Source organism: Carassius carassius, chromosome 4 (genome assembly GCF_963082965.1).
Source record: "Carassius carassius chromosome 4, fCarCar2.1, whole genome shotgun sequence".
NCBI classification, from domain to species: domain Eukaryota; kingdom Metazoa; phylum Chordata; class Actinopteri; order Cypriniformes; family Cyprinidae; genus Carassius; species Carassius carassius.
The window spans coordinates 9,431,467-9,443,621 of record NC_081758.1 but is presented as its reverse complement, the minus strand read 5'-3'; the positions used below and the strand labels follow the sequence as shown (position 1 = coordinate 9,443,621).

The window sequence follows — 12,155 nt, the reverse complement described above, 5'->3', positions numbered from 1 at the left end:
CACAGATACATTCGGATACAAATACAAATTTAACATACACAGAATCTCTCTCATGATTCAAGGTATGTTCTTACATGCTTTAGTTCAAACAGCACTTGTCTGGTCAGCTCGATCCTCTTCTTGTTCACATGTTTGATAGCCACCAGGTTGCCCTGTTGTGAAAGGAAACAAATGTTAAACATAATCAGATCTGAAAGGTAATGTCAGACTGCCATGATGGAAAATTTATAGCATTTTTATGTAGCATGTTAGGTAAAAAATGTTAGCCTGAATGTACTGTACGTCGCTTTGGATAAAAGCGTCTGCTAAATGCATAAATTTATTTAATTTAATTTATTTTTATATTCTTATAGTTGGATAATTAACATCTCAAAAACATTATTGCTCAAAGGTGCTCTTTCATAGCTCAGGAGACAAAATTAATTTTTAAAACATTTAAATGGTTTTGTAATCGTTTTAATTTGCATTTTAGAGACATGATCTGAGGCAAAATTACTTGAATGAAATTGAGAACTCCATTAAGGCTCCTGAGCAATAAAATAACCTTGGGGCAATAAAAAATCCCACTGTGTATGTGAACAAAGTAAAATGATCTCTTTGACAGTCTATACTGATACTGAAATAATGGCATGTAAATCAATGAATTTGAACATTTGCTTTGTCATTGTCAGTGGCTACAGTGACAGCAGAAATATTCAGCTGGCTCAGTGGACATTTGATGCCTCAGTGTCATTTTTAGCTTACACTGTGGGACAAAGAGGTGAGAGTGACTTTTTGTTTAGTCAATATACATAAATATTTCACATTTTCTCAGGTTTTAGTGGGCAATAATGGCAGGGTGATTGTGCATTGTGACATACTTAAGTAATATTATTTAATATCGTTTAATGTATAAACATTAACTAACAATGAAAAATATATTTGTTACAGTATATACTAAGCAAATGATAATAGGTACAGTAAGGTATAAAATAAATAAAGTACAATCATACCACACATTACAGAGCTTTTCACCACATAGATAATTACACCATCGCGCTTTCTCTCATTTCATTCAATTGTAACTGCTATCATCTTGCACATCATGTATTGACTGTATTTACAGTAAAATGAAACCAAATGACTTAAGTATTAATAGTAGGAGTGCGGTAATATTGTTGGAGTGTTCGTCTTGTTGCCAGAATAATAATGGATTTAATATGATAAACAGGTAAGATTTTAAAACACTTTCTTCTCATATAAACATTTTATGTCCTCATCATTATTTATGTGGAGAAAAGCTGTGTAATTAGAGATATGACACTATGTGCATTACGCCTTAAATGTCCATCTTATCTGAACTTTCATTTAGGCTCAAAGCCGTTTGTTAGGAACTGTTTTTCTTTGTAATATTTTGTGTCTAATTATTTACTTATGTAGCTGTGTTGGTGTGAAACTGTGTACATTCAGCTGCTTCAGGGTCAGGGTTTATCCTGTGAAAACAACCGGATTGATGTACATTATCCCTTACTCATACTATATAATTATATTATTATATATTTGATATATTTTTTTATAATATAATATTATATAATATAATATAAAATATTAACAAAGGCATCATGAACATGAATACAAAGAAATCTATAAATAATACACCTGCACACTGCAAAATCTTTTTCCTCCAGTGTATGTTATTGCCATTTTAAGATTTGTGATCCAATTATCATGGCATAGCACACCTAGCATTGTGACTTTAGGAGCTGCAAAGCTGCATTAAACTGTGATCTCAAACAACACATTGAGTTGGTACTAGTGCACCCACTCTCCATTTCTCCAGTGAATACACATGTGTGTGGATGTGCAGCAGAGGGAGGATGTCAGAAGAACTCAGCCGCACCTTAAAATAGCCTGTTTTTGCAAATAGCTGATATTTTCCATGAGCTGTTATCAATGACCCATAGCTGGAACCTCTCTGCAAAGGAAATACAGAGGAAATTCTATTAAATTCAAATAACTTTATTAATCCCAGGGGAAATTCCTTTCCATGTTACAACTGCTTTCAAAAAGAAAGAAAGAAAAGAAAAAGAAAATTATAAAATGAATAAATATATACCCATCAATAAATGAAAAATTAATAAGACATACAAATAATAATATAAGACTATACCAATAAAAATGGTAGTTTAGATCAAATGTAAAATTAATTAGGTGCAATAGAATGAGAAATGTTGTGTATAATAAGTCCAGTGTGATAATGATAATTAAGTACAATAGTTATACAGTATATATTGCACACTAATCTATTATTAATAAGTAAGCAATAATCATAATAATAACAAATTGTATTGCACATGAAAATCGCTTATTGCACATACATTTTAATTTGCATTGCACAAGAAAAACTGAACATGCATTGCACATGCATTACTCATAAATGTCCCAGCACTTATAGAGAGGAGTTATACACCCTAACGGCCACAGGTATAAAGGATCTTCTGAAGCGCTCAGTAGAACACTTGGCAGTGATCAGTCTCTGGCTGAATGTGCTCCTCTGATCGACCAGCACACTGTGTAGTGGGTGAGAATGATTGTCCAGGATTAAATTAAGTTTTGACAACATCCTTCTCTCAGCCACAACATGAACTTCGTCCAGCTCCATGCCAAGTAAAGAGGCAGCCCTCCTAATTAATTTGTCCAGTTTATTTCTGTCCACCACCTTCATACTAATTCAACCAACAGACCCGGGAATAGAAAATTACACTAGACACCACAGACTCATAAAACATCCGTAGCATGGTATTGCAGACGTTAAAAGACTTGAGCCTCCTCAGAAAATACTGTCTGCTCTGACTTTTCTTGAAGAGTGCTATAGGACTCTAGAATGCAATATACTAGAATGCAATATTATCATTGTGCACATGAAAAAAGAAAACATTTATAGTTGGGTCCAAAAGTTATTTAGATTTAGTTAAATATTTTTGATTGCAAATTATATTATCAGCATAGCATTTGAAAAATGTGAAAAGTTTCATTTTGCTAAAATTTCATTGTTAAATTTAACAAATACCTATTTTTGCATACTGCTCACATGGTCAGTGTCACCCTTTGATTATCACAAATTTGATTATCTATCTATGGCTATCTATGACTATCTAAAAATAGTTATACATTTAACATTTTGATAAAAAAAATTGTCATTTTACAACAAAACTTAATTTAAATTTACATTTTACTTCCAGGTTTGATAAAAAAAAAATACAAATAATTCAAAGTGGTATTTCTGAAGTCTAATATACTTTTAGTTGACTAAAAATACAAGAAAGATATCTGAAGGTGCATTTTAATGCTTCACACCAAATGTTTTTTTTCCAAAGACTCCAAAGACTCCCAAAGCTTAACTGAGTCACAGTGGCACTTATTAATATACAGAGTAAAAAAAAAAATTAAGAGTTAGAAATTATTGTACAATGAGAAGAAAAACATTTAAAGCCTCATTTAAATAACATCAAGGGAGTAGACTGAATCATACATTCAGTCCAATGATGTGGAACAAACTGGAATGGATTCCAAAATGTGTAATACTGTATAAGGTGGCCTGGAAAATGCATTGGCCTTCAAAACGCATGTTCCAAGTATGAGGCCAAAAGAACCTAATGACAACCACTGTACATGTAAATGTTTGTGTGTGCATGTATCTGTGTTAACTAGGAAAAGTCTGCTAATAATTCACAGCAGATCATGATACATAATGTGTTTTGAATAGGAGACCAGGCAGTCCTTCTGGAGCTCATTTGAATAATTGTTTAATATGAGTCTGCTACTTTAAACCTGAAGAATGTGAAATGTGTCAAGAATGTGTATAACATATATACATTATAAAGATTTTGATAATTTCTGATTTCTGTTCATTTCTGTCTCGTTTATTCCATTTATCTAAATTCATTGAAAAATTGCAGTGTATTGAACACATTTTGTTTTGGGATTTGAATATAAATAGGAACAAAACCTGTGAGCTTGTTATGAATTTGTTTATTCTTTATTTCAAAGATAAAGAGAATTCAGATGAACTAAATCAAGCTACCTTTTGCAACCAACTGACTGACTAAGCCATCATTGTAATTCCCAAGGAATGGCGTTTTAAATGGACATGGCAAAACAGTGCCAGGAATAACAGCCAAGTCCAAAAAGGCATTTTTATGAGATAAATTAAAACCATATGGACAAGGGCTGAAACAGGAGGAAACCTCTTTATTTGACGTTGTTTATACAAAAACAGAAACTCAAAGACATTTTGTCTTTTGTATATTTTAAATTTAATCCTTGCACATTTAAAATGAATTTTATATCTGGTTTAGAGATGGCCAACTGGAAAACATATCAGTTTTATGCAGCTTGATCCACGAGAATACCAGAGAGCACTTGTACCTGGGAAAGAGTGAGACGGCTGCCTGCCCGTTTATGATATTTGTTGGGACTTTCAAACTGCAGTTCCTCCCACCGTATCCTCCAAAGCATCCCAGCTAACTCCTTCTCCAACTTCAGTTTCCTAGAAAAGAGCAGATCGGTTTAAAGCAATGAATAACCAGTGCAAATACAAAAACATGTTTCAGCAACATTAGATGCTGAACTAGATTTTTACATTTTCCACTGTGTTATGTGGTCACCAAAGTCTTAAGAGTGGTTGCTAAGGCATTGCTAGTTGGTTGCTACAGTGTTCTTGATGGTCGTTTATGCTTAATGGTTGTGTCTCATGTTAAAAGATCCCACTCTAAGGTCTGTCTGATATTATGGTCTCTAGATGTGGTTTGAATACTTCCCTTAATATCAATGGGGTTTGTGTGTTTATGTGTGTGTGTCATTATAAGCTGCTGGATTTGAGATTTTGGATCTTGTTTGTATATCATAAACATTGCAGGATGAGTGACAGGCAGAAGTTTAATGCTTTGAGTTGAAAGCATTTTGAGTTGAAAAAGTATAGTTAGAGTGATATGTGCATTTGCAAGCACCATGAAAATGTTTTGGAAATACCATTTCATTTTGCACAATTAGTTTAAATAACCCTTACACTAAAAGTCTGTGTAAGATAAAACTAAGGTGGAAACAATTTTTGCAATGTGAGCGATACAATGTGAGCCAATCTTAGGGTCACTGATGTCGTGCCCTTTCCAGCATATTATTTTTAAATGCAAGTAAACCAAGCAGTTCAGCCAGCCATGTGGATAAATACATGGGGAAACTTCCAAGCGAATCAACACATCTGGAGGAGCTCTCTGAGGACCTGCTATTTCTCAACAGCTTCTATTCACAGTAAAGATTAGCTTTTTTTATTACAAATCAATCTCTGAATGTTTCATGGATGTGGTCTAAGTGTTGCGAAAGTAGGAATCAATGAAGAGAATCGTCATTAAGTTTCAGAGCACTTAAAATAAAGTACAAGAAAATAAAGCAACCCCCACACATTCCACTACAATCTAAAAGGTGTAAAACACTTCCAGATGGCAGAGTGTAAGTACTGCAGCGTCTGCATTTCAACAGGGCTTTACTCGATTTAAGAGCCACCCTTGTAAGCCCCAAAACAAGAACCTTTATTTGTTTTGTAGACCAGATTTTGGAGGCAGAGAGGTGGAAAGTAAACTTGGTAGGATCTTTATATTTAAGAGCCAGGTTCACAAATTTATACTCCGCTGTTTGCCAAAGGGAAAATCCTTGTTCTAAAATGCTGAAATTCAATGAAGCGTCAATTCAGGGAACGTCGTAGATTGGAAACTGTTTGGATGAGTGGCAAGAAATAGTTGATTTTACAGCACAGCAATAGAAATATTCTGAATAAATCATACAATTCAAACTATACAATAACCACACAATAAAGTGTTTCATATTTGAGTGGTTAGGGTGTGTTGCTTTTACGAATATTAAATTTTCACATTTAAGCTTTTTTTTTACCAATATCGCACATATGCTAAAAATGTGTATGACTTTGTTTTAGAATAAGCACACTTTTTCTGTTTTTGGGATAGTATATGAGGACCAAGAGCAGTCAAGATCCAAAAGTATGGATGTATGGATGGACAAGTGTTATTGTGTTTATTATTTTTTATTAGTATTGTGTTCCTGTGGCTCAAGTGGTAGAGCATTGCGTTACCAGCATAAGGTTGTGGGTTCGATTCCCAGGGAACACATGTTAGGTAAAAAATGTTAGACTGAATGCACTGTAAGTTGCTTTGGATAAAAGCGTCTGCTAAATGCATTAATTTTATTTTATTTTATTGTAGGGCTGTACGATAAATCGCATGTGATTGTCATGCGTATCTCTTCAGTAAAGCTGGTTCTGTGATTAGTAGTAAATCTCCATCACGTGCTTTCGGATGGAGCTGCATTTAATACACGGAGCCATAGTTCACTGACAAGCTATGCAATATCGCGTTCATAATCGCAGATGAATCACATTCAATTATGGATGATATTGCATAGCTTGTCAGCCATCTGAAAGCACATGATGGAGATTTACTACTAATCACAGAACCGGCTTTACTGACAAGATGCGCATTCCACCTGCATTATACGGACATTCAAAAGATCACCATTTGATCCCATACCAACTACTGTAATTTAACGATGTTTCATGTACAGTAAACACTGAATAATGAGTTATTGTATTTTGTGTATTTATATTTAAGATATATTTAACGATCACGCATGCAGATGACAGTGAAAAAAAAACATTAAAAAAAGTATTATCACAACAGGCAAAAAACAGCATTTCAAGAAGAACAGTTATTATCAGTTATTCCACCTGATTAACTGGCTCAAGATAGATGTTAAAGAGAAAGCTGAGGGGCAACAGTTGACCACATCGAATGTCTCACACAGTCAACTGCTAGAAAAGGCTAAACTGGAATCTTGACTGTTATCGCTACAGCATATAAAGGAGGTTGCAGCAGCAGTGGCTGAGATTCTGGAAGTGGCTAGTGCAGAGACTGAGTCAGGAGAAATTAATGGTGATTGACCTCACAGCGTTTCCACGTGAGATTACCGAAAAGCGTGCAAAGGACTATGTGGACAGTCTATATGGATCAAGTTTTCACCGTCACCCTCCCATTAAAGCAGGGCCTGACTCCAATGATCACGAATAGTTCATGATCCTACCTGCACTGCCCACCATGGCTGCCACTAGCCATGCTCTATGAGGTGGAGTCAGCAAAGTTTGGAGGCTACTTAACTGGGTTCTCTTTCCAGGACACAGTGTGGGGTGTGGCACCTATTGTCAACAAATTTCCTCCTAACCTCCAAGAGTAGTGGATGATCCAAGGGTCCCAATACAAGCTTCAGCTCCATTCCAATTTTTTTCACAAAAATATATGTAGGGAGGTCTACATGCGCAATGCTCCTGTAAAGACAGAAATCTCAGTAAAAGGGGCCACTGAAAAGCTTCATCTCTACCCACCAAAAAAGATCTACCGATTATGAATTAACAAAACGGTAAGCCTGATATCAATAGACAATGCTTCATTCACACACACACACACACACACACACACACACACACACACACACAAAACATCCCTTCAAACATTGCAAAGCATTTAGAGCTAAGATTATTGAGGAACGAAAAAAAGTTTTTGAATGAGCATATTATCCATGGACACTAAAAAAGAGTGACTAAAGGGGAGAAAGAAATTGCAAACCTGTTGATATACTAATAGTTTATGGTCCTGTTCAAATATCTCTAAATGCACAGATGTCTGTGGAGTTACCAATAGTTTATGGTCTTCACCTCGGTCTTCAAAAGATAAAAAATAGCCTCTTTAATTTAGAATAAGCAGTGGCAATACATTCTAATCTCACAAAACCCTGCAGATGTTGCTAGTAGACCAGTTCCTGCATGCTGCCTAACTAAAATCAACTGGCTCGCTGGTCCGTCAATTCTGCAGCATCCAGCACCCACCACTGTGAAAGAAGCTCCCTACAGTTTTATCTATCCAGATACAGACATGGAAGTGTGAGCACACATCAGAACCTGCTTAACCCCTGATCCTGGCCTTGGTTCTGCTTCTAAATATGTACATCTTGGAAATCTTTAAGAACCATAGCTTTTAAAACTTGTGTATTAAATAAATTCAATGCGCACAGACTGAAGTTTAAGTCTTTGGTTCTTTTAATTGTGATGATTTTGGCTCACATTTAACAAAGGGAGGATTCGAAAGAAGAAATTGCTTGTCTAGAAAATGAAAAAGTCATTTCCAAGCAGAGTTTTATTTAGAGGCTAAACCCATTCCTGGAAGATGGACTCTAAAGAACTGAGCCCCTTTCACACATAGATTCTGGAAAATACACTGATAATGTGTCCCGGGATCAGTTCATTTGGGTTAATTCACATTGCAAGTGGTTTCCTGGAATCTGGTAAAGATCCCGTAAAGACACATGACATCGGTATGTGTCAGGTAATGTGACACGTACCGTTCCAGTAAGCTAGAGAGCAAGCTCAGCTTCAGTGCAGATAATGATGAGCTCCCTGATCTCTTCTTCATTCCAGTTTGCACACATTTTTTCGTTGTGAATGTTGATCTACATTTAAAACACCAAGTAAAAGAGTCGTACGATAACTTGCATCATCACTACAGCACACTCCTTACAGCATTGATCCCATGCTTTGGAACTGGAACTGAACTGAACAACGCTCTGGAACAATACTGATCCCGGCATTGTTACTAGGTCTCCATCCCGTGATCAATCCCGGGACATTTTTGGACACGTCAATGGACACATCAAGTTTCATTAATGCACTTTGCCACTTCTTCGCCTTTGAAGGCTTATCAAAGGCTGTGGAACTAATTTCACAGGAGCATGCAAAGAGCTGAATATGCTTGTGGTCTCTACCGAAGATTTAAGTGTGAAAAATGACCTCAGTGAAGAAGGTTGCAAAGGATCTTGAATAACCCAGGAACATGGGTGAGTATGATTGGACTTTCAAGGTGAATTTTTGACTTCCTGCTTCCTCCGATCAGCTGCACGCATCTGACTCCCGAAATGCTGTCCATTCTAATGGCTGAAGTGTGTGCCATTATCAGTGCAAGACCTCTCATATCCATTTCCTTCTCCTCAATCGATCAATGATCCTCAGCCAAAATGTGTGTACCCCAGTGCCCGGTTGCACAAAGCACCTTTAGTTTTTCCCTTAAGAATGAGACTTAAGGCGTGATTTCCTTACCTAAGGGAATGACTTAAGGGTGTTGCATATAATCCCTTAAACACTTCCCCTAGCAAAGGGAAACTGTTAAGTATTTCACGAAAGTGACCCAGGTTTTGCTATTAAAAACATCGAATGTTGCCATGGTCACATTATTTGTTAATGCAAATAGCGGTGTAAGTTTTCACAGAAAACAATATTACATGAATAAGAAAAACAAAAAAGAAAATTGAAAGAGAATGACCAGACTATTGCATCGTGAGTTTATCTCAAGATAATATGTAGGAGAATACAGGAATAAAATATTATGGAATAAACATTTGCTCTCTAGTGTGAAACACTCACGTTTGAGCTAATTATGAGCCGTATGTAAGTTGATCATTGTTTATATGTGAATAAATGCATAAATTAAAATCTGTTTAACATATAAAGCTGCCGATCATGACTTGTAGTAGATTTTTCTGTAACACTTAAGGTGACATTTTCAAACCCTTATGTTATCCTTAGGAAAATGGTAATTAAATTACACTAAAAGTGTTTTATGCACCCGGGCCCAGAACCCTTTGAGGGCACTGAACTATATTGGAAACAGTGGAAAAGAGCACAGCATCTTGCCAGCATATTTTGGGAAAGGTGGAGACAAGAATACCTTGCATCGCTCCAGCCTCGTCAGAAATGGCTAGACAACAAACCCAATATCAAAGAGACCTGGTCATTTTGAAAGATGATCAGATGAAATAGAATGAATGGTCAATGACTATTGTCACCAAAGCTATCTGTGACTCAAATTGCAAAGTCAGAAAGCTAAAACTGAAACTCACTAAGAGTGGTCCTGCTAAGATTTTCTTAAAGGGGAGATTGGATGCTCATTTTCCACAAGTTGGTATGATTCTTTAGGGTCTTCATGGAATGTCTGTAACATTCTTTGGTTAAAATTCCTCCACCACTTAGAAAAATCTTTGGCCCTATCCCTATCCTGATCACACCCTCTCGGTCTTCCTCTTGAGTCCACACTTTTGAGACGTAATGGTGTTTTGACTATCAGTTAGAAGTCTGCTGCAGAGTTCGCCACAGTGTGGGCTCAGCAGAAGTGTGCATCGAGGGCACAAAGGGGGCGCTCCCAAGAACCCTTCTATAAGCTAAAATGACAAATGGAACACACTACAGTGTCGTGGACTTAATGGACACACACACGCGGTGGCCATTTTAAGTCCTTAAGTCAGAAAATGCACGTGAAGTGTGCCATTTGGGACAGGGCCTTTGTTATGCTTCATCACACAAAGTCCACTAGCACAGCAGCCATTTTCAGATCTATGTAGCAGGGAGATTACATTGTCCTTGTATCTGTTTCCATTCCTTTGTGTAAAACCCCAGAGAAGCTTTGCTTGTGAGTTTATCCTTTACAATTGTAGTTTTACATACTTTGTGTCTATATCTTAAAATTTAATAAATTAAATTTATCTTAAAATTTTATAATATTTCTTTTCTGAGATATAAAAGTTTTCATTTTTATACTGTATATAAAATATTTAGACTGAAGCACCCTGTGGTTAATATCTGCCTAAAATAATTAATCGCAGTAATTAATAGAACTAATATGTTACATCAAAGTATGTTTTCAGGCTAAAGCAATATGTCATATTAGTTACGGGACTCTACAAAAGTCCTATTTGGTCATGATTTCCACATAAAAAACTATCAATGGTTCCACTTATTTGCACAGCAAGGTGTTGTTTTGCTAAATGTTACGTTTAGTTATATCAACACTCTTGCCAACAGTAACTACTGTACAGTAGCATCAATATTAAACAGTGTTTCATTAATAATCAACAATACATTTACATTTATTCATTTAGCTGACGCTTTTATCCAAAGCGACTTACGATTACTATATATGTCAGAGGTCGCACGCCTCTGGAGCAACTAGGGGTTAAATGTCTTGCTCATGGACACATTGGCGTCTCACAGTGGATTCGAACCCGGGTCGAACCTGGGTCTCTCACACCAAGTGCATTTGTCTTATCCACTGCACCATCACCACCCCACTCTTGGTAAATACACCAATACATTCTTGGTAAAACATGGTAGGAGTGTCATGAATTTGATTCCCTAAAAAATGCACTCAATTTGTATTACTTCTGATAAAATAATCTACCAAATGAATTAATGTAAGTTTAACATCTAGAAAATCAAGTGGACAATTCAAGACTAAGCAGCATAACGATGAAATTGTTCTCACTACAAAGCTTAATCATATCAGAATGATTTCGATTAGTTCTCTTACGAGAGTACTCTCGTACTGCTGTAACCTATCGAGGGACTGCTTGTGACGTAAGCACCAATGAGGGTGCGGGCGCCCGTGCACGTCACGTCACGCCAAAATGGGCGTGGCTTATGTCTATATAAGCTGAGTTCAGATAGATTATTCTTTGATTTTTCATCTCTTCAGCGAAGTGTTCACATCACATCGATGTTCTCCAGAGAAGCCTGTGCCGTCAACAAGCCTTCTCAGCAGGACGAGCCATCTGCCTCACAGACAGAAGCCGGCCTCCTTTCGTCGCTTCAGGCATCGTTCCTGCTGTGCTATCTGGCACCTATATCCTTTCTCTATATTGTATTTGCATTGTGTGTGTTCGCCCTGCGACACACGCCATTCTAAAAGAGCTGAGGCGTTGTTTCAAATGCCTCTCTTTTCCAAGTGCGGCTCATGCAGAGCCTCCCTCAGCGACGGGGACGTCACATCCTGTGCGTTTCCTGCCTGGGAAGAAACCACACAGACCACACGCTTTACAAAGGCGATGTCATGGCTATGTTGACCCTTCGGGCTTGTCTAGCCTCCTTTGACATGGACCCCGCCCCTCCACTTCTCTCTTCTGGGCCGTGCCATAAAAAGCGCCATTCACAGAGAATGCCGGAGGACATCCCTAAGAGCGATCGCATGCCGGCTAACTCCCCGTGTGCATCACTCTCTGAGTCCCCATCTTCG

General features: G+C 37.0%; 1 protein-coding gene across 1 annotated transcript in view; it reads right to left on the bottom strand.

Moving 5' to 3' along the window:
• Window positions 1–12,155, bottom strand: part of npr2 (natriuretic peptide receptor 2) — a 49,307-nt gene that overhangs the window by 15,759 nt on the left and 21,393 nt on the right. Inside the window, exons 8-10 of the mRNA XM_059546198.1 lie at window positions 4,408–4,528; window positions 1,880–1,954; window positions 75–152 (exon numbers count right to left, since the gene is read on the bottom strand). Coding sequence (XP_059402181.1) covers window positions 75–152; window positions 1,880–1,954; window positions 4,408–4,528 — 274 coding nt within the window. The remainder of the gene's footprint in view (window positions 1–74; window positions 153–1,879; window positions 1,955–4,407; window positions 4,529–12,155) is intronic.